The sequence below is a fragment of the Mirounga angustirostris genome, unplaced genomic scaffold (assembly GCF_029215605.1).
Source record: "Mirounga angustirostris isolate CCGP_5_RB_7025 unplaced genomic scaffold, mMirAng1.0.hap1 SCAF_10, whole genome shotgun sequence".
Classification (NCBI taxonomy): domain Eukaryota; kingdom Metazoa; phylum Chordata; class Mammalia; order Carnivora; family Phocidae; genus Mirounga; species Mirounga angustirostris.
In genome coordinates, this window is record NW_026991718.1 from 10,661,417 (window position 1) to 10,688,303 (window position 26,887).

The 26,887-nt window shown below is 50.4% G+C and overlaps 1 protein-coding gene across 1 annotated transcript in view; it reads left to right on the forward strand.

Annotated features, from left to right (window-relative positions):
• The first annotated feature begins 6,549 nt into the window (after positions 1 to 6,549).
• The window catches only part of MYT1L (myelin transcription factor 1 like), a 161,520-nt gene continuing 141,182 nt past the window's right edge, over positions 6,550 to 26,887 (forward strand). The window contains exons 1-5 of the mRNA XM_045884010.3: positions 6,550 to 6,705; positions 7,059 to 7,215; positions 21,943 to 21,997; positions 22,175 to 22,208; positions 22,532 to 22,594. Of these exons, the coding sequence (XP_045739966.1) occupies positions 21,943 to 21,997; positions 22,175 to 22,208; positions 22,532 to 22,594 (152 nt within the window). The 5' untranslated portion in view covers positions 6,550 to 6,705; positions 7,059 to 7,215. The remainder of the gene's footprint in view (positions 6,706 to 7,058; positions 7,216 to 21,942; positions 21,998 to 22,174; positions 22,209 to 22,531; positions 22,595 to 26,887) is intronic.

Below are 26,887 nucleotides of genomic sequence, written 5' to 3' on the forward strand. Positions count from 1 at the left end.
CCCTCTCATGCTGTTTCTCTCTCGCTCGCTCTCTAAAAAATAAATAAAATCTTTAAAAAAAAAAAAAAAGAATGTGTATCAGGGCATGTTTGCACCCTGAAGACAGGAAGCATCAGGATTTACATCAAGGGGGTGCCTGGGTGGCTCAGTTGGTTGGGCGACTGCCTTCGGCTCAGGTCATGATCCTGGAGTCCCGGGATCGAGTCCCGCATCGGGCTCCCTGCTCAGCGGGGAGTCTGCTTCTCCCTCTCCCGCTCCCCCCTCTTGTGCTCTTTCTCTCTCACTCACTCTCTCTCTCAAATAAATAAATAAAATCTTAAAAAAAAAAAAAAAAAAGGATTTACATCAAGGTATCGGGTAGTTCCGTAAGTTATATACAGCCCTGTTGTGAAACGATAACCAATTACAAAACCTGAGCTTCAGCTCACTGCATGCACATGGAAATGCTTCGAACTTTAACTGAACAAAAACAGTTTGTGGAAGCATAGGTAAAATATAATAGCACTTGTGCTTGAAAATGAAGTAATCCTGTCCTTACACATGGGGCAGGGCTGACGGCGCTCGGGCGGACGGCATGCGTGCTTACATGTGCACGCGCTCCGCTGGGCGTCACGGCAACAGCAAAGACAAACCAGACCGGTAAACGCGCTTGCCTCTGAGAGGGGAAGGGACGGGCCTCCAGTCCGCAGGTGCCTGGGTGTGACCGGGACGCCTGAACCTTTGCACTGAGAATGGATCCGCGTCTCATTTTACAGCAGCGGACGGGGGCCGGGACCCCAGGCTTGGAGACCAAACCTGTTCTCTGGTCTGCATTCCTTGACCTTGCCTAAGTTCCCCAAGTTAATTCCTTTGTGTGAGAAATGTAGATAATGAGGTCAGCCTCTGACACTGGGTTTGTTCGTTGCTGTTTCTAACCCGTGCTTTGCACCTAACCTACAGATCAGCTGCTCCGCCCAGGGCTATAGCCACCACCCCTGAGCCAGGGTAGACGTGTTGAAAGCAGGCCCGCCCAGGTGGCGTCCTCTCTCTGGAACTCAGACTTCTCCCTTGCAAAACCAAGTGCAGACGGCCTGGAGATCCCACAGCTCCTCCCTTCCTGCGTTCAAACCTCAGGCTCCTCGCGGGCCTGGCGTGTGAACTCTGAGTCAAAGGGTAGGTGAACGGGAGAGTCCACTTACCAAGGCCAGCCGGGCTCCGGAAGGTTCCCTGCTGTCGCCTCACTCTACTAATTCAGGGTTCAAAGGACAAATAATGGCTCGTTAGCTTCGCATTGCTGTACAACGCGCATGGTGTAATAAAATGTGTAAGGCAGAAAAGTGTGGATCAGGTGAGCTGCTCCGTAGACCCACTGTGACCCAGGGGTTAGGGCTTCTCTTGTACATAAAATCAAAACTGGCCAGAGTCTTTCTGCCCCATATTGAAGTGTGACATCCTCCCCGTTCCAGCCCAGCGGTGACCACACGGCTGGGGACGCGTTTCGGTGTAATTCATGCCTCCTGCCAAAATTCATTCCTCATCAGCGGGGAATTGGATAGAACAAAGCACAAATCTCCAAAATCATCATTAGTATTTTTAAAGGGAGTCAGCCTGGTTAATAAGAAGTCTCCTTTGGTCCTCAGAATTTAGTGTTTAGGAATACGTATTTAATATCTGGAGGCCATGTCAAGAATAACGGCATTGTCCTCACCGCTAATAGGTTAAGAGTGCAGAGGGATGGTAGAGAAAGTTGGAGCTAAAACGTACATATTCCAAAGTCCTGGGCCCACCATCACAGGTATATGGACATTTGGGTTTCGCTCTTGCCTGCATTTGTCCGTGTGTTGCGGTTTTTGGCTGTTAGCATATCATACTTTAAATTTTGCAACCCAACATTTGTTTCCAAAGTGCATGACAAGCACGTGGAACACCGCCATGCAGTCTTCCCAGCTACCGTGTCACTGGGGAAGGAGGGCTCCCGCTCCGTCCCGTCAGCCCCCCCACCCACCAAGGGGCAGGAGGTAGGATCCCTGCGCTAGAGAGGGAGGGGGGACGCAGAGCGCTTGGTCGTCTGAGCAGGGGACTGGCTGGAAGCTGACCAGGCCAGGACTCAGCTCTGCTGGTAAAAGTCACCGGCCTTCACCTTCACACCAGGAAGTGGCCACACCGTAGGTCACGTCGCCTCGGCCGCCGTGGGCTATGTAGGTGGTTTTCCGTCTTCCCCTCTCCGAGCTCAGGAGGCGGCGAGTGAGCGGCCGAGAGAGGCCGGGCTGTGCCAGGGCCCTCCCCGCGCTGCGGGAAGGTGGGGGCAGGCCCCCTACGGGCGCTCCGGCCAGCCCCCCGAGTCCCCAGAGCCTATGGGCAAAACAGCAGCTCTCTCCCTTCACGTCCCTGTGGAGCCCCAGGTGACCCAGCCTCTGCCCCCGCTGCTCCCAGCGAAGGCGGCACAGCGCTTACTGGTCCTTCGGACTCAATTATCAGCAAGGTTTTCCTCGCACCTCCTTTAAACTGTAATTTAAGCAGATAGATGCTTTTTAATTGCCATCTGTGTAGTGAACTCCACGCGGAGAAAATGAGGGTCTGCTTTAATTAGCTGTAACCTGGCTGATCTAGGTCAGAAGGCTGCGGCTGGGACTGGCCAGACACGGAGTCAGATGCAGGGAAGCCCGGGATGGTTGGTCCTACGTGGCTTCGTGGCTTCGTGTCGGGTAAATAAACACAGCTGTGTGCGAACACAGACCTGGATCCGTGTGTGTGCATATGGACACACAGCCTTGCGTACGTGTGTGGTTTCTACGTTAGGATCTTGCTTTTCTTACACAGCAGGCCAGCTTCTTTCCTTGATCATAAATATTATTTTTTCTTTGATTATCTTTTAAATTCTGCCTCCACCTGTGTTTCCCTGATTCCCTGGAAGCTGCCTCACCCACCGGCAGCTGAGGAGAGCGGGCCTAGAGGAGCACAGGATTCCCGTGTGTTTCTAGAGAGGATTGCCCGTGGAGGGAGAGCTATAGGAACTCCAGAGTCAGAGTCCCTGTGCACATCCCCTGAGGCCCCAGGGGAGCCTGTGCTGGGCTGGAAGGGCCGGAGCAGGCGCTTCCCCTCCCACATCCAAGCTCCTTTCCCCTCACCTGCCCTACCCTGCAAGTTACCCTGTGACTGTTGAGCATCCCACCCAGTATGGTCCTTCGGTCCTTCGCTTTGCTGAGCCCCACCCAAGTTACAAGCAGGAATGCCAGAGAGCTCCTCCCTCCTCCCTCTCTTCCTCCCTCACTCCTCCCTCTTCCCTTGCCCCCTCCCTCCCTCCCTCCCTCCTCCCTCTCTCTCTTTCCCTCACTCCTCCCCTTCCTCCTTCACCCATTCCAGGTTCAATCAAATACTAACAGAGTGCTCCTTATAGACCATGGTGTGTGAGAGATTAGCAACACAATGGTGAGACAGTCTCTAAAACAAGGACAAATAGGCACCAAAGTAAATATAAATGTATAACTGATAAAAGCTAGTCTTAGCATATAAAATAGTATTCTTGAAATTGCAATTGAAAAACCCAAAGATAAGTTTGAAGAAATCTCCCAGAAGATACAGAAAACAGAAAAAGAGATGAAAAAAGACACAAAAGTAAAGATGGATGGAGGGTGAATGTAGACGAGACAAATGCGTTTGGGAGAAATCCTCCCCTCCCCCACCAAAAAAACAGCAAAGAAATAAAGAGGGAGAAATGAACAAGGAGGGAAGAAAGTTCTTGGGGTCAGCAGGCTTCGGGCTGTGTGGACACTCTGAGCACTGATGCAGTCCCTGCGAGCCTCTGGGGGGGACGCTGTGTTGGTCTCCGTGCCTCCGTGGTCTCCGGGACATGACCTGCCCTGAAAGGACAAGCCCAACAGTGAAGGGCGTTTCCCAAGGGAGCCTCGCAGGGCTGAGCATCAACAGACTAGGGGCACAATCCAGGCAGGGACTGTCCCTGCTGTCCTCAGGCCTCCTGGACCGGCAGGTGGCACCGTGTGGCCCCACAGTGAGTGCTGAACACCTGGGTCCATGCATCTTTCCTTTCTAGCCCTCCATTCAGGCACTGGGAATGTAAATTTTTCTAAAGCAAATAAACAGAAATAAATTACGTCTGAGACCTTGATTTCCTAAAATAAATCTCCTAGAGGGAATTTCTGCCACTAACTTTGAATGTTTAAAAAAAAAAAAAGCCAGGTTCTAAGACGAGGGAGGGACTCTGGTGCCAAATCCTGGCTGCCGGCTGTCCCTGTCCCAGCCACTCCCTGTCCCGGGCGCGGAGGGAGCTCTGGGCCCCTGCAGTGAATTCTGTCCTGAGTGCAGGAAGCCGCCTCCTGGCTGGATCACAGGAAGATGCAGGGTTCCTGCAGACGATCACTCCATCCCAGTACTGTTCCTGTTCGTTCTCCCATTTGTTCTTTTAAAGGGCAGTGTCTAAGGTGGTTTCATTGTGAACAAAACACAAAACCCACAGAAGAAGATGCTTCCGGCTTATGTGACAGGGGCAATAAATAGGAATCTCATATTCAGTTTAATTGATGCTAAGAACATGAGTTGAACCATAATTAAGAGTGCTTATCGTTCATTAATATATAATTTAATTGTTGAATTTTTAAATATTATGAGCTATTTATATGTGTATTTCTTGATAATAATACTAACATTCAGTTGAATATTAGCTGTTTGCAAAATGCTTCTTTTATAACTATAATTTAATAAAAGAATTTATTTTAAAAAGGCAAACATTTGCCTATGTTACAGTATTAAAGCTGAACATGTTGTCACTGCATTGTTTTAATTTTTGTTTTAGTAGATTATGTTGTGCTTTTCTCAATTATTGAGGTTCCTCTTTTTATTTATTTTTTTAGTACATTTAATTATGGCCATGGGGTTTCTATTTTACCCAACACACTGGGTTTTTTCTTTATACCCAAAATAAATTATTTTTTCGCATATTTAAGATGTGACTACGTTGATCTTAACTTATCTCTATTGTTTCTTTCACTTTTCTTTGGATTTGTGTAGGAACATCTTACCCACCTTGCTTTACACTGACTCACTTGAGTCCAGCAGAACACCGAAAAGCACACCCTCAGTAAATATTGGTTGAATTAATGAAAGGCATTCATATTAGGGAGGCAGAATTCTCTGCATCTAGCTCTGTTGCTCTTCACAACATCATGGTCATAAATGAGAAACTGAAACTCAGAAATACTATGCAGGTATATAGGTAAGTGTGATGATAAATGTGGTGATAGGAATGTATGAACGGACTACCGTTCAAGAGCCCTTATGGTGCACTGGATCCCTTCTGTGTATTATCTATTTTAGAGACTGAAAAATTCTAGACAACAGCGAACTCAGGTCCTGAGGTGATAAATGGAGATGATTTAGCAACCCAAGTCAGCCTGGTTTCAGATCTTTTAACCATTAAACATTTGACTGGTTGGTTGAGTCTCTTGTATAACCTAATCCAGTCACTTAGAATTCCCCACACATGTCAGTGGGAGTGTGGGTCTTTCTTGTTTCTAGTTTTCCTTCATTCCTTCCCTCCCTCCCTCCTTCCTTTCTTCCCTTCCCCTTCCTCCCTCCCTTCCTCCCTTCCTTCCTTCCTCCCTTCCTTCCTTCCTTTCTTCCTTCCCTCCTTCCTTCCCTCCCTCCTTCTATCCCTCCTTCCTTCCTTCCATTCCCCTCCCTCCCTTCCTTCCTTCCTTCCTTCCTTCCTTCCTTCCTTCCTTCCTTCCCCTCCCTCTCTTCCTCCCTCCCTCCCTTCCTCCCTCCCTCCCTTCCTTCCTTCCTTCCTTCCTTCCTTCCTTCCTTCCTTCCTTCCTTCCTTCCTTTCTTCCTCCCTTCCCTCCTTCCTTCCCTCCCTCCTTCTATCCCTCCTTCCTTCCATTTCCCTCCCTTCCTTCCTTCCTTCCTTCTCCTTCCTTCCTTCCCCTTCCTTCCTCCCTTCCCCTTCCTTCCTTTCTTCCTTCCCTCCTTCCTTCCCTCCCTCCTTCTATCCCTCCTTCCTTCCTTCTGTTCCCCTCCCTTCCTTCCTTCCCTCCTTCCTTCCTTCCTTCCTTCCTTCCTTCCTTCCTTCCTTCCTTCCTTCCTTCCTTCCTTCCTCCCCCTGTTCCTTTTTTCTTTTCTTTTGTCATTTCAATCAACAAACCCATACTGAGCAGCTGCTGGGTGAAGGCAGCTAAGATACAGAAGCAGGTGGAATTGTCCCTGCTCCCGAATGACATGCATTCTGGGGACTTGCACCATAAGACCGATGGTGAGCTCATAGTAAAGTTTCAGGGAAATTATTAAACCCCAAGGAGGAGGTGGGGAGTTCTCGTGTTTTAAGTGGCAAAGTTGAAAAAGACAACGTCTTTCTCTTTCTGGGAATTGATGATTTTCAATCTTCTGTGGTCTGTATCGTGTTCTTGGCAAGACACACGTGTTCAAACACTTACTCACTGCCTGTGTGGGTGAAGTCATTCCTTGGGAAGATGACGTCTGCCCAGAAAGGATTTGCAGCTCAGTCCCCACAGGTCAGCAGAGCAGACAGGGCCGGCTGGTTCCCAGACGACAGGAAGGCATTGTGGAGTTCTGAGGAAGATGGCCCCAGTGACCCCCTTGGTTTCTTATTTAACTCAACTACGCAGTTGTCTGCTGTTCAAACAAAGCAAGTTGATATAATAGTTTCTTGCTAGAAGTGCTGTGTGGCTGTCTGTTGAGCTGGTTAACTGAATTGTTAGTGTTACCTTGTTATCTTGCAAGAGCACTGGAGGGAGTCTGGGCCAGAGAACAGGAGTTCTAGAACCTTCTCAGGTCCAGCAGACGGTCTCAGACTGCAGAGCCCATGCGACAGACAGGGCTGGTCCCTGACTGCACCACCTGAGCAAGTCCCTGGGGAGACCCTTTGTCGGAGCCAAAGCAGAGGCCCCAGGTCCTCGAGAAAGCTTCCCAGGGGAGCCCTTGTCCGTGGATGGGATAGATGCTACTTGGTTCCTGGGGGCCACCCAAGGGTCCCTGTCCACAGCTGCAACCTCTTCTCACGTGCTGGTGAAATCATAGGCGCTTTAAGCTGTGTTCATGTTTTGCAGATGGAGAAATGGAGGCACAGGGAAATTAAGTGACTTCGCCTCAGTCCCAAGCTGGGGAGAACCAGGAAGAGAACGTAGAGGGACCCTGACTCCGGGCCCGTGTCCTGCCCACGGAGCCACGCTGCCTCCCTTCCTAGGAGAGAAGACGTCCCGCAAGGTACAGCATGGCCCCTTCACCCTGGTGGCACGTGGTCCCCATGGGGCGGGACAGCCCTGTCTACACCATGTGAATTCGTCCTGGTGGCATGTGGTCCACACCGGGTGGGACAGCCCTGTCCACACTGTGTGAATTCACCCTGGTGGTACATAGTCCACACAGGGCAGGACAGCCCCATCCACATGGTGTGAATTTGCCCTGATGGCATGTAGTCCACACCATGTGGGACAGACCCGTCCACACCATGTGAATTCACCCTGGTGGCACGTGATCCACACCGGGCGGGACAGCCCCGTCCACACGGCATGCACTGCTGACTGGGGTTAGACGTGGCCTAGACCACCACTGTCAGTAAAACCTCCTCCTCCCAGGACGGGAGCTCTCACCCCTCCTCAACCCCCTGCTTTCCCTCACCCGCCGTCTTCCCTGCGTGCGGCCTCAGAGTGGGTCTGTTTGCTCCTCCTAATGCCCCATCCGCCTGCCCTCTCCTGCCCTCTCCCTCTCCCCCTCTGAGGGGTAGACCCACCCCATCCTGGGCTTGACAAAAGAGAGACACTCTCTTTACCCCCAGAAGCTCTTACCTCGTGTCCGTCCTTCTGGGGCCTCCCCTCCCTCGCTGCCCATCCACTGGAGTCTGTGGAAAGCGGACTGCTGTCCCAGCTCCCCCAAACTCCTCTCTCGGATCCCACATGGACCTCATGAGCACCAACTCCAGATGTGTTGGGACGGAGGGGTGTCAAGCACCAAGCAGGCCCACATCCCAGCATCCATGGTTGGAACTTCCATGGATGGACGGAGCAAGGCGGTGTTGCCCACGTTCGACCACCCCGAGGGGGGTCGAGATCAGGACCAATGAACTGCACTCAGAGCTTCCCCCAAAACCCTGTGGTCACAATTCTGTGTGCCTTCCTCCCCCACACACCCCTTCTAGAACTTTCTCTCTTGCTTTCTGTCACATGCTGTTTCTTTAGGTCCCCTTCCCATCACTTGGATAGTCCCATCATCTTCTGTCGCTGTGTGGTATCCCACACCTGCCCTCTGAGAGCCCTGTCTCATCTGATGGCAGAGCTCTCCCCTTGAGGAGGAACCCTGAACTGCACACAGGCATCGGACAGAGACAGCCTAGTGAGGGCAAAATGACAGTGTCCACACGGCTGAGGTCACAATTCAGCAGGGGCCGGCACGCCCCCACATGTGCAGAGCCGTTCTCCTGGGCTGTTACGAGCTTGCACGCCCACCTGGGCCCCAGTGGGGACACTGTCCTGTCTATATCCTTTCTAGGAAACTGAGGCTCAAGGGGCAAAGAGACACAATAAATGGAAAAAGCTACACTTCATGCTTAAGATTCCAAACCCGAACCCTTCTCCCTAAAATTCATGAACATCTCCCATTGAGCAATTGCTGAAACATTTTAATTTCTGAACATTTCCTGTGGAATTGCGTGGTTCATCTCCCCCTGGACACAGACACACCTCCCACGTAGCTTCTCTAATTCTTCTTTATTCTTTTAGCTTTGTTCTCTCCTTAAAAAAAGAGGTAAAATGAAATCTTTTCTAGAAAACTTGGATTTTAAAAGTACAAACTTCCAGTTATACAATAAATAAGTCACAGGGATGAGAAGTAGAGCATAGGGAGTATCGTCGAAAGGACAGAAACTTCAGGTGGGGGCAGACGGTGACTGCTCACCATGCGAGCCTTTCATAACGTGTATGGATGTCAGGTCACTGTGTTCTGGACCCGAAACGGTTTTGTGTGTCGAGTGTACTTCAACTTAAAAAGAAAAACTGGCTTAGAAAGTTATAAACTAGAAAACCACTAGGGTAATTTGAAATACTTATACAATGGACCCTTCTATTAAGATTTCTCTAGGTCAAAACATATTTGAATCTTTGAATTTTATTTTTTGTACCACTTTATCAAAATTTAAGTTGGGGGAATGCTGAATATAAGTCAAATACAGTCTCAGAGTGAACATAGATCTGCTTATAAATGTAGGACATTAATTTATTACTACTTATTAAAAGCTGTTCTTTGGTCACATGTGTGGGGCTTTATATCTGCCTAAAGGATGGGTGTGTTCCCTCACTGCGCGGCCGCCTCAGGGGGCTGTGGGGCGAGCAGGTGTTTACTAGAGCAGGGGGCCATGCTTGTTGGCTGGCTCACACACACGGCCCGAGGATGTGGAGCAGACCCCCACGTGAGCCCCCACACTCCAGCCTGGAGGAGGACGGGCCGCCGGCGTGGGGACCTGGCTGCACCCCGAGAGGGCCCAGGAGGACCGGGGCCGCTGGCATGAGGGCAGCGAGCACCCAGAAACCACAACCACACGCTAGAGCCCAGCAGCTCTTTCCAAGTGACCAGTTGGGTCACCTACATTTTTTTACCCTATATGGGGGAAATACCACCAGCAAAGGGAAAAACAGGTGAAAGAAAATACCCCCACCAAATAAGATGGGCACCGAGATTAATACCTCAAATGTACAAGGAGCTATTGCAAATCCATGGGAACATTTTAAAACTAGGCAAAGGGTGAGCATCAGGATTTCCCAGGAGAGAGAAAGCAAGAGGCCCACGTGTGGGAAGGTGCTGAACCTTATCTGCGGTCAGGGAAAGAGAACGTGAGCGATGATGGTACATTATGTCACTCGGCAAAAATGAGGCTCCTGTGCTCCATTGTCGATCAGCGCTTAGAAAAATTGGGATAATCACACATCACTAAAAAGTGCATGGATTTGTACATCGTCCAGAAAAACTGAAACTATCTTCTAAAAAAACTATATTATGGAAATATGCGCCAAGATGTGTGTGATATTTATTGCACTTCTTTTTATAGCGGAATAAAACAATTAAATGAAATAAAACAACCTAAATACCCATTAGTCAGGGAACTTACAGGGATGGCTGGATAAATTTTAGGACACACATTCTGGGAAATACGATGCATCCATCTGAAAAATGAGTTGAATCCTCCGGCCTTGCCTGGAGGGATAGACACCTGTGACTTTTCCTAAGTGAAAGTAGCAACTTACAGAAGTTTGTGTAGCACGGAGTCCACGTTTGTAAACAGTCGACATACAAAGGGGGCCTGCTCTGTGTGTTCGTGGTGCTTGAGGAGCAGAGGGAGCGCGGCTCTGGGCGCGACGTCAGCTCTGTGTCGCTCGGCCCCCCACCGCACAGCTGATGCATCCCTGTGTTTCTGCCTCTGATTTCTGATCCAGTAAAGTAGGAGAAACACAGGAAAAAGAGGCAGACACCGTTGCTTACCGACGCGAGGGAGGGAGTCAACAGGGAAACCTCCTGGGCTCTCAAGCCGGCGAGTCCACAAAGGAAATGGGATGATGGCGTCACAGTGGACAACGGGACGGAGAGGGTCCGGCATCTATGGGATCATCCCCGTGACTCAGCCCGAATAGCCAGGGTTTGAACTCGAGCCGCACACAGGTGGTGGAAAGGTGTGGCCCTGAAAACCAGAACGTGAGGAATGATTTGACAGAGGAACGGAGAAAAGACAAAAGTCAAATGTGATTTTAAGGTTTCCGACTGAAGGGATGATCACTTTATTTATTCAGTAAATCACAGTGGGGACCGACACTGGGACAAGGTCCCTCCTCTCCAGGGCTTGCCAAGCAACAGGGAAGACGTTGTACCGTCAGGCAGACCCGCCAGCATGCTCGGCTGACCGGACGACGCTGGCCCTTCACGCGAACGCTCTTCAGTTTTCCCAGAACGCTGGCAAAGCCATTTTATCCTTCGATCTCCCAGCGTCCCTGGGACCCACGTGGCTGCTATGACCCACACACTTATAATTTAGGGACTGGGGATGCGCCGGATTAGCTCGCATCCAAGGTCGTGCAGCTGCAGAGACGAAGGAAGACTCCGGCACAGGGCGGTCAGCGCTGGGGCCCAAGCCTGCCCACAGCTCTGCGCTGCCTTCCCAAGCCCACACGGTAGCATTTGCATTTTGGCACTTGGTGTTAACAAGTTCTTATCTGTGTGTCTGTCTTCTCAGCGATTTGCCAATTAAGGGTCTTTTATTTACAAGAAACGGCCCGTACGTAGAGGAACCAGGGACTAAAGATCTTGCTTGCAGAAACCACTGGCCAGTCTGTAAGTAATCTGTGAGTCTGTAAGCAGCCGCCGTGCAGGAGTGAGGGGCGCCACCCGGGTGTCGCAAGGAGGGCGCCGCCGGCTCCTTCAGGGGGGCTCACCTTGTCCACGCCCCGCAGCAGAGACGGGACGGGAGGGGACAGGACCGGAGGGGCTGCGTGCCACCCAACGGGAAGCTGAGGGTGCAGGCGCCCCATGGGCTGAGAGTGGCGGTTTTATTTCAGATCGTTCTTGTCTGAAAAAGCACCAACTACAAGTCACTAAAATGACCCTCCGCCTATCTTTTTTGAAAATGCATTCCCTAGTTGACATTTGTGAACAACCCCTTCCTCTGTAGGAATCTTCCCTTCTAGAAAGTGTTCCGCTTTTTTTTTACTCCTTTTCTTTGTGTAGAACTTCTTTCCGTATTTCCAAGAAAGTTTGCCCAGCGTCCACCTGACTTTTCAGAGAACTGTGATATCTTTGTTTAGCACAACGTGGCCAGTGGTTATCAAGCAACTGTTCTGGGCCAGGTGCTGTGCATGGGGCGCAGGAACACGAGGACCGATGTTGCTCATTCGCGCCCCAGACCACCCGCGCTGGCCTTACGGGCCAGGTCTCCCCTGCCTGCCGTCCTGGAGCCCTGGGAGGCCCAGAGAGCCAGCCTGGTGTGGGATGAGCCGTTTCCCGGCTTCTCGTTCTCCTGCGTGTCCAGGAAATTAGAGAAGTCTCAAGCCCTGTTGAAAATGGTTAGCTGGATTGAGGGAGATCAGAATCCCAGGTGCACGCACAGCACACACACACACACACACACACATTTTAGGTTTTGTAGATATGACTGGGCCCTGGGAGGCGTTATGGAGTCTCTCCTCCAGGGCTGTGCACGGTGGCACTGGTTCCGATACTCAGAGGCCACGAAAGTCTTGGTGTTAGGAAAGGTGATTGCAAACACAGAGAGCACAACACCCACCCCACATCACAAATGACATGTGTGCCCAGAACCTGGATATTGTGAGCATCTCTGCTCTCCACGCCTTTGGGAAACAGAAGGAAGCCTTTCTCACGCACCGGGTGCCATGCACGGTTCTCCCATGGAATCACGTTACTCGAGCCTCTCGGCTGCTCAGGGAGATACGGAGGAACTTCACAGAGGAGAGAACTGTGATCCACAGACGTGACTCTGCCCAGCCTCTCACAGTTAGTAAACGTGGAGCTGGCCGTCACACCGCCAGCCCCCTACCTCTGAGACGCATGTCCACGGAGGCGATCGGGGACACAGAAGGCCCCGACGTGGCCAGCCCTCCCCTCTGGGCAGTCGGCAGGCTCCGGGGACCGCGCCGTCCACAGCGGGAGAAGCACACCCCCAGACGTCCAGAAGGCCCTCGTGCCGTGTGTGCCCTCCCGACCCCCCGCCCGGGTCAGGCCCCGCCGTGGGCCGGCACTGGGGGGACCAGGCGGTGCCCGTGTCTGGAGGGGAGGACAGAAGCCGAAACCAGCATGCTGAGACAGGCTGTGATTCCTTTGAAGGCCAGCGCAAAGTCTCTGCATACTTGTTTGCAGTAACTTGCAGGGAAAACAAGGAGAAATTAAAGAAAAAATGACTCCAAGAAGAGGGATGGATGGAAAATTGAATTATTAAACATGGAGCAAAAGTTCCTGAGCCGGGGACACAGCCAGCTGCTGGAGAAATGGGAGAAGACACAGCCACAGGCCCCCGATCCACTGCCACGGAAGCCTCTGTCCACGGCCCGGTCTTGAGAGCCAGGACGGGAAGGGCGCTCTGTGGACTTCCATGAGATCCTACCATGTCCATGACTCCCCCAGGCCGCGGGACTTAGATGCTCCTTGCTTTCCTCAGACTCAGGTATCCCTGAGGGCAGAGAGTGCTGGGCAGGAGCAGGAGAGCTGGACGGCACATGCACGGGGCACACAGCCCACCCAGCCAAGCACAGCGGAGCTACTCCACAGATAGAAACAGCACATGCCCGATGGTGGGCCGTGCCATAGCAGGGGACGGGCTGGAAGAGGAGATCAGGCCATAGCGGCTGCCACATGGGAACACTGCCTCTCTAGCCAGCTGTGCAGTGTTTCCAGATCCTCCTATTTTTCCAGAAAAATCAGAAATCCAAATTTGGATATAAAGTTTCCAGATTTTTGGGTATTAGCTCAATGTGTTGAGCACTGAGAGCCTAGCAGAACAGTTCTGGGGCCGGATACTGACTCTCACTTAGGCCATGAGACTTGCGCCCCCCGCCCTAAAATCTGACTCTTGGCAGAACTTGCTGGCAGGACAAAGTGATGCAGCAATAATCAGAAACACACTCAAATTCCGCAAATCTGATCTTCAATGCAGATGCCGGTTTCTATTCTTAGCTTTTCATTTGGGGCCAAAAAGCAATAGTTATCTTGCCAAAAAATAGTTTAGTATTTGCAGGGCACCTGATTTGGCATTTCAACTAAATTCTGGAAACAGGCACCCTCCCTGCTCGGCTGTTCCTCACGTGAAAGGGAAGACCACACGGGGGCTGTAAACACAACAGTGAAATATGAAATAAGCTTCGGCTCTGGGTGGTTAGCTCGGAGTGTGAGCTCACAGAGCTGGGCAGCGGCCCCCACTCTCCCTGGGGCACCCCACGCCGGCGGCCCACGAGCTGAGATGCACTCTGCCCAGAAGGCTCCCTCTGCCCGCCCTGCTGCTCGGCCCCCAGAACCACCGCTCGGGGCTGTGGGGCCTCACCACCGTGGTGATAGGGAATATAAACTGGAAAACAGATTTTTGTGGATATAAAACTGCCAGGTCACCCAAATATGAGTGAAATCAAACAGGAGTTATTTTGTTAAAAGCCACTGCCTTTATCTTCCTGGAGTCACCTTGAAGCCTTTGAAATTTGGGTTTGTTTCAAATGCTCCACTAGGCCCTGAGCCCCCACGTGGTTGTGAGGAAGCATCCTGGGGCCAAGGACACCTGGGGCTCCTGACAAACCGACTCCCCACCCTCGGAGGTTGTAAAAGTCTTCCCAGAGCTTTCCGCTTCCTGCCGACAAGAAGTCCAGTGAGCGCATACAACCTCACAAGGCAGTGGCCACCACCCCCGTGTGCAGTCCAGTGAGCATGCACACAGGCCTCCGTGGTCGTGGCACCGCCCCCAAGTGCAGTCCAGTGAGCATGCACACAGGCCTCCCGTGGCCGTGGCACCATTCCTGAGTGCAGTCCAGTGAGCATGCACACAGGCCTCCGTGGCCGTGGCACCGCCCCCGAGTGCAGTCCAGTGAGCATGCACACAGGCCTCCCGTGGCCGTGGCACCATTCCCGAGTGCAGTCCAGTGAGCTTGCACACAGGCCTCCCGTGGCTGTGGCACCACCCCTGAGTGCAGTCCAGTGAGCGTGCACACAGGCCTCCCGTGGCCGTGGCACCATTCCCGAGTGCAGTCCAGTGAGCTTGCACACAGGCCTCCCGTGGCCGTGGCACCACCCCCGAGTGCAGTCCAGTGAGCATGCACACAGGCCTCCCGTGGCCGTGGCACCATTCCCGAGTGCAGTCCAGTGAGCTTGCACACAGGCCTCCCGTGGCTGTGGCACCACCCCTGAGTGCAGTCCAGTGAGCGTGCACACAGGCCTCCCATGGCCGTGGCACCACCCCTGTGTGCAGTCCAGTGAGCTTGCACACAGGCCTCCGTGGCCGTGGCACTGCCCCCAATGCCCCACACACTTGCAGAAAAGCAGAGGCATCTCCTGTCTGCACGGGGGGCAGATATTTCTCTGCTCAGCTCTTTATTTGTATTATAGAAGTTTTAAAACTGTAATCAAATTATTAATAAATAGTAGTTAAACAACGGAGCTGACCGAGCGAATCATTAGCTCCCTGTAATTCCTTCCTTCGTTCATTAATTCACTCCTTTTACCAAAACATATAGATGCCTGCCATAAGCCTGCGAATCTTTCTGCCACGTGTCCACGTGCCTCAAGGGCAAGACCTGCTCTTTCTCGCCAGTCTTCTTTTTCTACTTTCGGAGGGCTAGGGGTGGCCTGAACTTCATCAGGCTGTTCTCCGGCCTCTGTCAGCCCGAGCCCTATCCCCCCAACACACGGGCAGGTCTTGGGGTGAAGAGACGAGGTTCATCCATGATCCTCAGGGGTCAGCACAGGGCCCTCTTGTACAGATGCCCAAATTCACAGCATCCCCTGCGCCTTGCTATCAAAATTCCTGTGTCAAGATGACACATTTCCCCTCAAGGGCTCCTGTTTCAGGACATTTTTATTGCCGACCATCATTGCAATGATTGCTAGTTTCTAAGGGTTGTGTTTAGGATTTGTTGCATTGCTTTTATTTTTTATTATTTTTAAAGACTTATTTATTTCAGAGAGAGGAGAGAGAGAGCGAGAGCGGGGGAGGGGCAGAGGGAGAGACGATCTCAAGCAGACTCCCCCCGGGCACGGTCACGACCCTGAGGTCAGGACCTGAACCAAAATCAAGAGTCAGACACTCCACCGACCACCACGCAGACGCGTTGCATTATTTTTCAAGTGGGAAGCCCCAGACTAGGTGCAGAAGTGGATTAAGGGTTTGGCCTGTGCTGCTGAGGAGGATTTCCTTCCGGGGCTCCCTGGTAATACTGTGTGGGTGACAGTTGTGGGCCCCGAGGGCAAGTGCCCGTCCCACATTTCCAAGGCTACTCTGATTTCAGCTGTGCCAGAAAAGGCACACCTGATGTCCCAGAAGGCCCAGTAATTTGGTTTGAAGCCTTGCCTCCAGCACTGCTCTTGCCCTTCTAGGAGACAGCATGAGTGGTATTTGTCAGGCCACAAATCTATACTTTTTCTTTGAAAACGTGGCCCCTCCCCCCACAGCACTCAACCCGTGTCCACCTCCGTGGCCAGGGCGTGCCCAGCGTGTGGTCGTGAGGAGGAGTCTCCCAGGGTTGTCTCAAGACCAAAGCCAAGCACGGGCCGCCATAGACTCACCCACTTGCCCCCCGGGCTCCACGTTTTCCTGCCCCACGGCTGAGTGTTTGCCCCAACTGCTGCCACTCAGAGCCTCCATCTGGGGAGCAACTAGCAGAAGCCAGCGCTGGGGACGGGAGCCCAAGGACAGTCTGACACTTTGCGATCAAAACCTGACATTGTGCATGGCCTACCTTTTCAGGCCTTTTTAGGCCTGATGACAGGCCTACCTTTTTAGGCCTCTTTAGGCCTGATGACAGGCAATCCACAAACCAAGCGAAGCTGCTCTTCCCTGCTCCGTTCCCGTGATGGTCAGGTTTTATGCAGCCATGTTTTTATAATGACTTTCTGAATTTTTTTTTTATGCCACCTACTTAAGCTTATCGACAAGTTCACAACATAATTAGCCCCCAGATCTTCTCATTCAAATGAATTTCAGTTATGTTCGTTTCCATAATACCCTGCGTTCCCTCCATGGGTGACAAGTGTGTGACGCGGGTCCCACAGAGGTGGGCTCCCTGCTGGGTCACTGGGCCACACTCTGTTCCGGGGGCCCAGGAGGAGGCTGCTTAGCTGAGTCTGCATTTTCTCCTTTGCTCAGATAATTCCTAGTCTCATTTCCTCTCTCTTGCCCCTGTTGGCGCCAAGCTTCTGCTCACCAAGCACATGTATGCAAGGCGATCCGGTGACAAGGCCGCAGGGCCGGGGCCTGGCCTCCTTCTGCTGAGGTTGGCTCACTGAGAAAGGTTAGGAAGGACAAGGAGAAGTAGGAGCAGACAAGTCAAGGCTTTGCCACCTGTTTTATGCACCTTGTCTTTCCTCATTTCCAAACTGTGAGGTTGGATACCTAACAAGGAAATGGTCACAAACCGTGGCGCATGACCCGTCCATCTCTCCTAACTCTGCAACATCCTAACAATATGCCATCCTGTCACTTAATATAAACATTGGACAGAAATCCTAAAATTTAATGTATTTGCACTACATTAAATTCACTAAAAATCACTTTGTCGTCTTGGGGGAAAAATTTTTTAATTGCTATAGTACTTATTCTAAACGCAATTCAAAGAGGACAACCACAGAGAATGTCTGGTTCTTGCCGATCTTCACAGATGGGTTTTTATGAGCCGAGACTTCCTTGAGTCTGGGTGGGGACGTGGAGGCGGCGGTGTGTGTCATGAGACGGTGGACATGGAGGGCCAGGCCTCGGTGACCCCCGGGACAGTAGCTCATGGGAATAAGAGCGCCGGGAAAAACATGGGCACGTGGTTTGATCTGCGCTCTTGATTTGGCCGGACGCTCTGGCTTCTCTTCATTATTCCTTGCCCAGACTTCCTCCGAGTCACCACTTAGTCAATGAACTTCACTTCCTGCTCACGCACAGCACAGTCCTCCTGATGGTGCGAATGAGCAGTGAAAGAACCCGATGCTGAGCAGCAGGAGGTGAAAGATGGGTCTGGCTAATTGACGAAATGGGTAATTGCTTCCTGAATAATTGAGGGGCAGCTCTGGGGGAGAGAGCTCAGGGCTCAGCTGTGTCCAGTCCGAGCTCTGTACCAGGGAGACCCCGTCTCTCCCACCCTGGTCCCGCCAGAAGGAGCAGGCTCCTGGTGTGCAGAGTGCAGGGTGGCCGTCAGCGGGCTCCCTCTGAGCTGGGACCCCCGGCGCCCCTCCCCGGGGCCCGCTGCTATGGCCTGAAGAGCTGTTCACTGCCGGAAAGCAGCTTCCAAGAGCTGACGGGACTGTAAGGAACCTCTGAGTTTTTGATTAGTTAATATTCTGTAATCTTCATGAGGCCTCAACCTGAAGAAAGTGTGCACTTTGGGGGGAGATGGGGGGAGAGGGGGAAAATTATAAACTCAGTCCTGATTCTAAGTGTAAACTTTACATATTATAAAATAATTAGCCTACTCTCTCTTCAATAAGTCAGTTTGGTAACTTCTGTTGGTTCTAAAGTAGATGTCTTACATTTGAGACTTTTCTTTAAGTATAAAAGATTTAAGGTTCCTAAAAGAAGCCTCTTGTTATTCTAAATATAAGCACTGGACTTACAAATAAAAGCATTCGTGATAAGGTGGGCGTGAGGGTATGTTTGCTAAATGCGAATTACTGGCGAAGGGGTCGGAACCTGAGCCGTGACAGCGGGATTCACGGTCTCTGGCCCCAGGGAAGAGCGAACTCGTACTCACCGTCATGGTATCGTCCAGTGGAGCTCCTGCTACCGGTCTCAGGGCCCCAGAGGAACAGACTGCGAAGCACAGTTCCCGGGGCGCTTCCAAGGGCAGCAGCCAGGGGAGGGAAAGCCGCGGGACAGCAGAAGCCTGCCTTTGGGGGTGGCGGGCAGGCCCAGGGTCCTCAAAGAGGCAGATGTGTGGACGAGCCCGTGGTGTCAGGTGGTCTTTGACCATAAGCTTGTGGGTGTAAACGTCAGAGATGGAAGCACTCCTCAAGCTCTGGGTGATGACTTTTACGCTTTCTGCTTCATCTGACCTTGCTGGCATTCGTGCACCTTGAAACATCTGAGTCAAAGCAAAATTTAAAAGTTTTGAGCTCTTCGGTTTTGGGGTTCATTCGCAGGAGAAAGAAAAACGAACCCCCATTTGCTTAGTGTCTCCTGTACGTTGGGTGCTTTGCGGGACTGTTTATAAATGACAAGGAACCGGTACAGAGAGCAGAACTCGTTCTAGAGCCTGAAACTTCACGCAGGATGAGCCCAGAACAAACAAGGATAGGAGTGGCTGGAATGGCCCCCCAGCCGACCCGGGTCTGGTGGGAATTGAACGCACAGCAGGAAGGGTATTGCAGGGTGCTGGGGAAAGGGTTCTGTATTTAATGAGTGATCAGTGGCAGAAGTAACTGTATCTGGAAGGAAATAAGATTGTCCTTCTAGATGTAAAAAGATGGATTAAAAATTTAAACATAAAAAATAAAATAAGTCTTATACAACCATATGAGAATTAGCTAATGAGGCCAAGTTTTTCGGTTTAATACCCACAGAGGAGTGGCAGCCTCAGCCCCCCTTGTGACAAGTTCGGTCCTGAGTTACAGCCGGGGGGGGGGGGGGCGGTTCTAAAGGCAGGTTTGCCATCAGAGGCTGTGGCAGCAGCCCATGATGCTCCTGGAAGGGACCAAGTGGCCTGCACTGTGAACCCCTGAGCCCTGCCCCTCCTCGGAGCCCCGGACTGCACCCCAGGCCTGCAAACCCCAGGGTCTTTGCACAGCCCCTTCCCTCTGCCTGGAACACACACCCCCACTTTTAACCTCAGACCTGCAATTAACCTTGAAAACTCAGCTCAAACTCCCTCCCCCCAGGAAGCCCCACTTTCTCTCCCAGGATGGGTTAGACATGGTGCACCCAAGCTCCACCTGCCCCGGTGGGAACAGGTCTCTAGTGATCTCCTCCGGCACCCCGTTAGCACTCAGCATTGAACTCCTTAAAGAATAGGATTTCAGCCCATTATCTCTGCACCCCCGGTCCCATGACAGGTCCGCAGCATGGCAGGATGGGACGCAGTCTGTTTCCCATCACCTTCCTGAACGTTGGCACACATTTGCCTCGTGTCACGTGGGCCCGATCTGCTTTGCTACAGTTTTACAGTGTTCGGAAAAATTTCCCACGTGGAGTAGTGATTTCGGAGCATCGACGTGTTATCCGGAGGTGCTGTGGCCTTATCCTGCAGATCCACAAACCGTGCCTGCACTCGGGGATCCCAGCCCCGAGCCTGGCTGTGCTGAAATCGCGGAGGAGGGGCTGGTGCCCAAAAGAGGGGCAAACAAGCCGCTGCATCATGCTCCTTTTCCCTGAAACGTTTCTTGAGTTCCTCTTCCTCCATCTGTCTTCCCTGGACGGAGTGAGCTGCCATCTCCACGGAGGCCAGCACAGCGCTCCTTCTCAGACGGCCCATCTCTGCCTTCCCGCCCCACCCGCACCTGCTCTCAAACTGCCGCTCAATTAATTTTTTCTAAAATACACTTGTGAGGCCCCTCCCCAGCCCGCGTGCTCCAGAACACCTCCCGGGTCTGCCGGGGGCCCCTCCCGGGTCTGCGGACGCTCAGAGTGCCCCCTCCCCGCGCTCCCCGTGGCCTCGGCCCTGCGCTGAGCATCAAGCCTGTCTCTCCTGGCCTGCGCCACCCCCTTGACCTGCCCGCTTCCCAGAAAACAGACCCCCTCCCTCGTTCACGCAACAGCTTCCAGTGTCTCCACACAAGCTAAAACACAATCTTCCCTTTTTCACAGACAGCCCTGAAATCCCACAGCTTCCCCGATGAAGTCTTTCCTCAGTGACCCGCCTCACACTAGCTTCTCCTTTCCTCAAATTCCTGTTTCGTTGAATCTGGCACAACCCTGGGTCTGCACACACATCTCCCATTAAAAGATATTAAGCTCATTAAATGAGCTGTGGTTTTTAGTATATGTTTTTTTCCTGTGCTACTGCCAGACTCAGCAAACAGTATTAATAAATAATCAGCTGGTAGTCAGTTGTCAGGAACACCCCATCGGGGGCTGCCGGTTTAGCGCAAGGACACCTTGGTGTTGCCTCTGTGGAGGATCGCGCCTTAGGAGCAGTCGTTGTTAGAGCCGATCTGCCCGCTCTCTGCTTCACGTGAGTCTGACAGAGCCCCGTGCATCTCACGACCCTTCTGCGCGCCATCATGTCCTCCTCATCCTAACCTGTGGGGGAAGTGAACGGGGCATGGAAGACGTTTTGGGGTGCCCCGGTCTTCTGCCTTGGGGTGCCTTGGACGGGCAAGGACGTCACAGATGGGGGTGAAATGTCCTGTCCTTGTGATCGGAGGAGTTTTGTCCTTACGGTTCTTCTCTCATCAGCCCCTCTGTTGTGTTGAGCGAAATTCTCCAGCTCTGCAGCTTTGCGTGTATATGTTACACATACGTGTGGAAATATTGGGTGAGCCAATACACTGCCACACTGTTCACCTGTCCAGTAGTGGTCCCTCGGCTTAAAGATGATGCGTAGGCCAGGTGGCTTGGTTTCAGGGCCTTGGGCCAAAAATTCTACTTGGAAGACCTTGGGCAGGTCCCATCTATAAAATAGATATAACAAAGATACCTTTCTTACAAAATCATTGTGAGGGCCAGACAAGGTAATACAGGAAAATGCTTTGTAATCTCCGAAGTGTGAGATGTGTCTGTTACTGTGGGCAGAGGGCCTGTGTCCCCAGGATGCATAACATGACAACTTAGACCAAAGTGGGCGGCGATTGTATCCAAAGCTAAATGACACAGAGTCAGCCCCCAAGTTAAACACGTCCTCCTTCTGCACCCACCTCCTCCTCTCTTAATGGTGTGATCGGATCACACCTTCGGTTCCAGACTACATGTATGTACCTGCTTGCACACGCAACGTCTATCCCTTGTGTTCTTGGTACAAATTAGGCAGCTCAGAATTAACCCAGGTATATCCTGATCCGTCTTTGAAAAGGGTAAACAGTCTGCCCCTGAAACTTCGTCAGTCTGCCCTATTACCGAGGGCAGGGCCTCCCGATGATGCGTTCCCTGCAAGGTCGAAGTCTGCTTTGATTTTTTTTAAGTAACACAATTAGATTGCCTGATGCTTTCCTCCCCATGCGCCTTCCATAGAGGGCTCCCCCATAGCCACTAAGATGCTGGGGCTCGGGGGCATGCCGGCTGGCCTTCGCAGGCGGGAGCTGCGCACTGACCGCATGCTCTTCTGTCCACAGATGGAGGTGGACACCGAGGAGAAGCGCCATCGTACACGGTCCAAAGGGGTTCGAGGTACGTCCACGCATCCCCAAGCCCCTGAAAGCCCTGCTCAGGGACCCCTTCGTCCTGCGGAGCTGTGTGCACCGTCCGTTCGGACCCTGGTCTGACACCACCCTCTCGATAGCGTTCTGTGGGAGAGGGGATGTGTGATAGATGATAAATTTCTATCTGTTTTCCATCTCTCTGCAGTTCCCGTGGAACCAGCCATACAAGAGCTCTTCAGGTTAGTGCTCTGTGGGCAAAATGTATCCCCATTAGCAATTTAGAAAATCCATGCCTTTTAACGGGCAGACGGCACTCTGGGGCTCACCGGGGACTTGCTCCTGCCAGGCTGCTCTGATGGGTTACCTGCTAATAAAAAGCAGCCCTAATAGTTGCCCTCCTTCTCTCTGTCTGTGTACCCTCCCTCCCGATGCTCCCGAAGCACTCGCTGCCCCCAGCAGTGCGCTCGCCCCCCGCCCCCAGCGGCGCACTTGCCTGCCCCCAGCAGTGTCCTCATCCCCCCCAGCAGCTCGGCCCCGTGTAATTACCTCTTTCTCTTTGCAGTTGTCCCACACCTGGTTGTGACGGCAGTGGTCACGTCAGTGGCAAATATGCAAGACACAGAAGGTAACAGCCGCCTCTTTCATAATGTATGGTGTACCCTGGCTTGTCTAGGGTCCAGACCAAAGGGTGACGATGAGTGGGGGGTGTTCTTGGAAAACAGTGAGTGCTGTCTTTTCCTCCTCTCTCTGATGTGAACTCAGCCTTTGGTTTCACGTGCAGGGTCTCCAGGCAGAATTCACGATAACACATAAGATAACACAAATTCAGACCAGCCTTAAACTCATTTTCCCACACACACAGTGGCGTGCTAAGAACCTCCCTCTGTTCCACTGAGACGGCCTGCTGGTCCTTGGCCCTTTGCTCATTCTGTAGCTGCAGGATGGTGATAAGTCACGGAGGGTAGATGAGAGTATGACCTTCCTGATCTTCCTGCAGGAACTCAGCTTCTGTGATTGGGAAGGGAAGCCCAAGCTGGTTACCTAGGCATCTGTAGGGGAAGGTCCTGGCAGGAGATTAACGTCCAGGACAGATCACACTAATGAGGCTTTGAGGCTTAAATGATTATATCGTTCCTGTAAATACTGAGGTTTAGGTCCATAACAGAGGTGGGTGTGGAGAACATCTACAAGATCAGGTGGCTAGGTAATTATCGCTAAAAATAAATCATAGCAGAATTTTATCACACACACCTCAGGCTGAGAGTCATGAAGAGATCGATCTTTAGATTTACTTTTCCATAAGGAATTTCTTCCCTGTGATATTAATGCAGCTGTACCTTTCAATGGAAGTTGTTGGTTATGAGGAGTTAGAGATGTTTACAGGCTCTGTAATGAATTTTTAGCTGATTTTTCACAAATTAGGTTGCTAGGTCTAAGGTCGTTCATCCTAACAAGCCATCAAGAACCAAGCCCACGTAACGAAAGCTCAGATGCTCGAGCAGGTGTGCCAGCCGCACCTCGGGGTGACCTTCCTTCACTGCCTGATGTTTTATTTCCTTTTCAGCTGAACATTAATTTATGGGTGAAATCAAGCAATTATTTTGATTGTCCTTCAGTAAAATCAAGGGAAAAATTATAAATTACTCCCCAAGTCCCCATGCTAGCATTTAAGGAGACAGGGAATTTTTAATGAGCATCCATGATGAAATGGTTATCAGACTTCTGTTACATACCAAAGGAGTGACAGGTCGGCTTTTAAGGGAATTCTGTGATTGAAACATTAATTTATCATATTATTATTGCTCTTGTATATTATAGTAAATTACCGAACATGTAAGTTAAATAATTAGTTTTTTAAAAGTATTTATGTTATTTTATAAAGGTATATGCATGTAAATCCTTAATCTAAAAATTTTTAAAACCATGTTGCTTATATTTTCAATGAAAAACAAGTTAGCAGACCATGAACGAAATCAAGTTTTTCCCTTAATCATCTCTTGATTAGTCAATAGTTGAACTTTATCATCCTGTTACTTTTTTGGCTAAAAAGTTTAGATTAGGTGTCATCTAGACATAATTTGATAATCACAGTTTTTCAGGAAAAACCATGAAGTTTTCAAACAATCACTCAAAGCACATTCTTACCCAAGGTGCATCCCGCGAGGCTGCGAGGTCTCCCTGTGAGATCTCCGTCCCCGCGTAAGCAGTAACAGAGGCTTAGCTTGGGGATGGCTTGAAGATGGCCAGGCTTCATTTTCCTTTGAGACACGATGCTGGTGTGAGCACAGAACACCCCAGATCTTACAGGAGTGAAGAAGGTGGCATGTTAGAGAAGATTCACAGGAACAGCCAATTTAGACAATTTTTCAATGCATGGTTTAATTTAATTTAAAATAATGTCATAAGTTTTGCCATGCACCATAATCTACATAATTATTAGAACTCTTAATATTTTAGTAGAAATAGCCCATGTGGCGGCGGTGGATGAAGAGTGATTTTCCAGGAAGGGACGCAGGTTCGAGTTTCCCCGGCGCTGCTAGCCAACTGGGTGGGGGGGGGATTTGGACAAATTATTTACATTTATGGACTTCTATTTCCTCGGTTTTAGAATGCAATGTTTACAGACTTGTTACATAAAACCAATTACCACTCAAAACTTACGTCACCGAGGGGCGCCTGGGTGGCTCAGTCGATAAGCGTCTGCCTTCGGCTCAGGTCGTGATCTCAGGGTCCTGGGATCGAGTCCCGCGTCGGGCTCCCTGCTTGGCGGGAAGCCTGCTTCTCCCTCTCCCAGTCCCCCCGCTTGTGTTCCCTCTCTAGCTGTCTCTCTCTCTCTCTCTGTCAAATAAATAAATAAAAAATCTTTAAAAAAAAAAAAACTTACATCACCGACGTGCCAATTCTCAAGAGGAGTGTCAGTGCGGCACCAGGTGAAGCTTTCTGAGTTTTATTTTTGATGTCTATATAGTATCAATCATTTTCTATTGAGTGTGGCTGGCGCACTATGTTAGGTTAGTCTCAGGTGTACAACATGATGATCTGACGACTCTCTACGTTGTGCCGGGATCGTCACGAGCGTAGTCCCCACCCGTCCCCACACGACACAGTTAGAGGAGCATTGGCTGTATCCCCTGTGCATCCCCCTGGCTTATTCATCCCCTCACTGGGGGCCTGTACGTCCCACTCCCCGTCACCTGTTTTGCCCTCCCCTCCCCTCCCCTCCGGCAGCCGTCAGGTTGTTCTCTGCCTTTATGGGTCCATTGCTGCTTTTTGTTTGTTTATTCATTTGTTTTTTTAGAATCCACATGAGTAAAATCGTATGGTATTTGTCTTTCTCTGACTTATTTCACTTAGCATAATACCTTCTAGATCCATTCATGTTGTTGCAAATGGCAGGATCTCATTCATTTTTGATGGCTGAGTAATATTCCATTGTGTGTATGTGTGTGTATATATATATATATATGTACATATATATATACCGCATCTTCTTTATCCATTCATCAGTCGATGGGCACTTGGGCTGCTTCCATATCTGGCTATTGTAGATAATGCTGCTATAAACAGGGATGCGTGTATCCCTTCAAATTAGTGTTTCTGTCTTCTTTGGGTAGACACCTAGTAGTGCAATTGCTGGGTCGTAGGGTAGCTCTATTTTCAACTTTTTGAGGAACCTCTATACTGTTTTCCAGAGTGGCTGCCCCAGCTTGCATTCCCCCAACAGTGCACGAGGTTTCCTTTTCTCCACATCCTCACCGACACCTGTTGTTTCTTGTCTTTTTGATTCTAGCCATTCTGACAGGTGTGAGGTGACAGCTCATGGTGGTTTTTGATTTGCACTTCCCTGATGATTATATATTACCAGTAATTTTTAACTAAGGGATGACATTTGAATTTCTCAAACTGAAAAGTTGCTTCTTGTAGTAGATAAGACTCATGTATACATTAACATCTTACAACTGGTGCTATTTCAAATCTGTATGATTTCAATTATTTTTGGCTTTAAAAGATTTCCTGCTTCCAAAGTTTCTCCTCTCTCACAGCTATTTATGCACATAAATACCTGCACACACCCCACAATACAAGTGTGACGTTGACGTCTACTACTTCATCCCTGCTGAGACTCAGCCTCTTCTGATATGACAAGAGTGGCAGCCTGAGTCTTGGTTTTGATGAAATTACCCATCCTTTTGGTCTTTTAGCAATAAAATGTTCAGTGAATATATTCCTCGTAGGGATATAACTTCATTTTATTCATATATCATGTCAGTTCATAGCCAAGTAAAAAGGTGTTTTAGTATGTGGACAGATCCATTTATTTGAACATACAAAAAGTAACTTGAGGCAAATGGGGGGAATTTATAATGTAAATTTTAAAAAAATTTTTAAGACATTTGATATCAAGTGATAAAATGATGCCTACCAGCTAAACTTTATTTTTAGCATAAGAAAATGAGGAAATCAAAATCAAGTATACCTTCCCTATTCCAGACTGCCGCTTTGTGGGGCACCGACCCCCAGTGGCTGGTCACGCCGCCTCAGTGATGTTTTCTCAGTGTGACAGAGGTAGGGCTATGGGTCTGTAAGAAACTGGGACTGAGCTTAGAGGAGACTCAACCACTGGATAATACCTGTGAAAGGAAACAATACTGTGAAAAAGGAATTTGCAATTTAAGATCCTGGTACAAATTTTGAGGGGGTTGAGCTAACGTTGTAATACTTCTTTTATTAGATGGTCCACCTTACTTCAAAAATCGTGTGCTTAAAGAAAAGATAATCTGTTCCTGGCTATTTATTTGTGTTCATAGTTCATGAACAATTTGAGGTAGTTGATAAACACATGTACAACTGCACAATTAAAAGTTGAATCACAGAGTAAATTAGGAAAAACGCAAGGGAAATAGAAACATAATTTTAC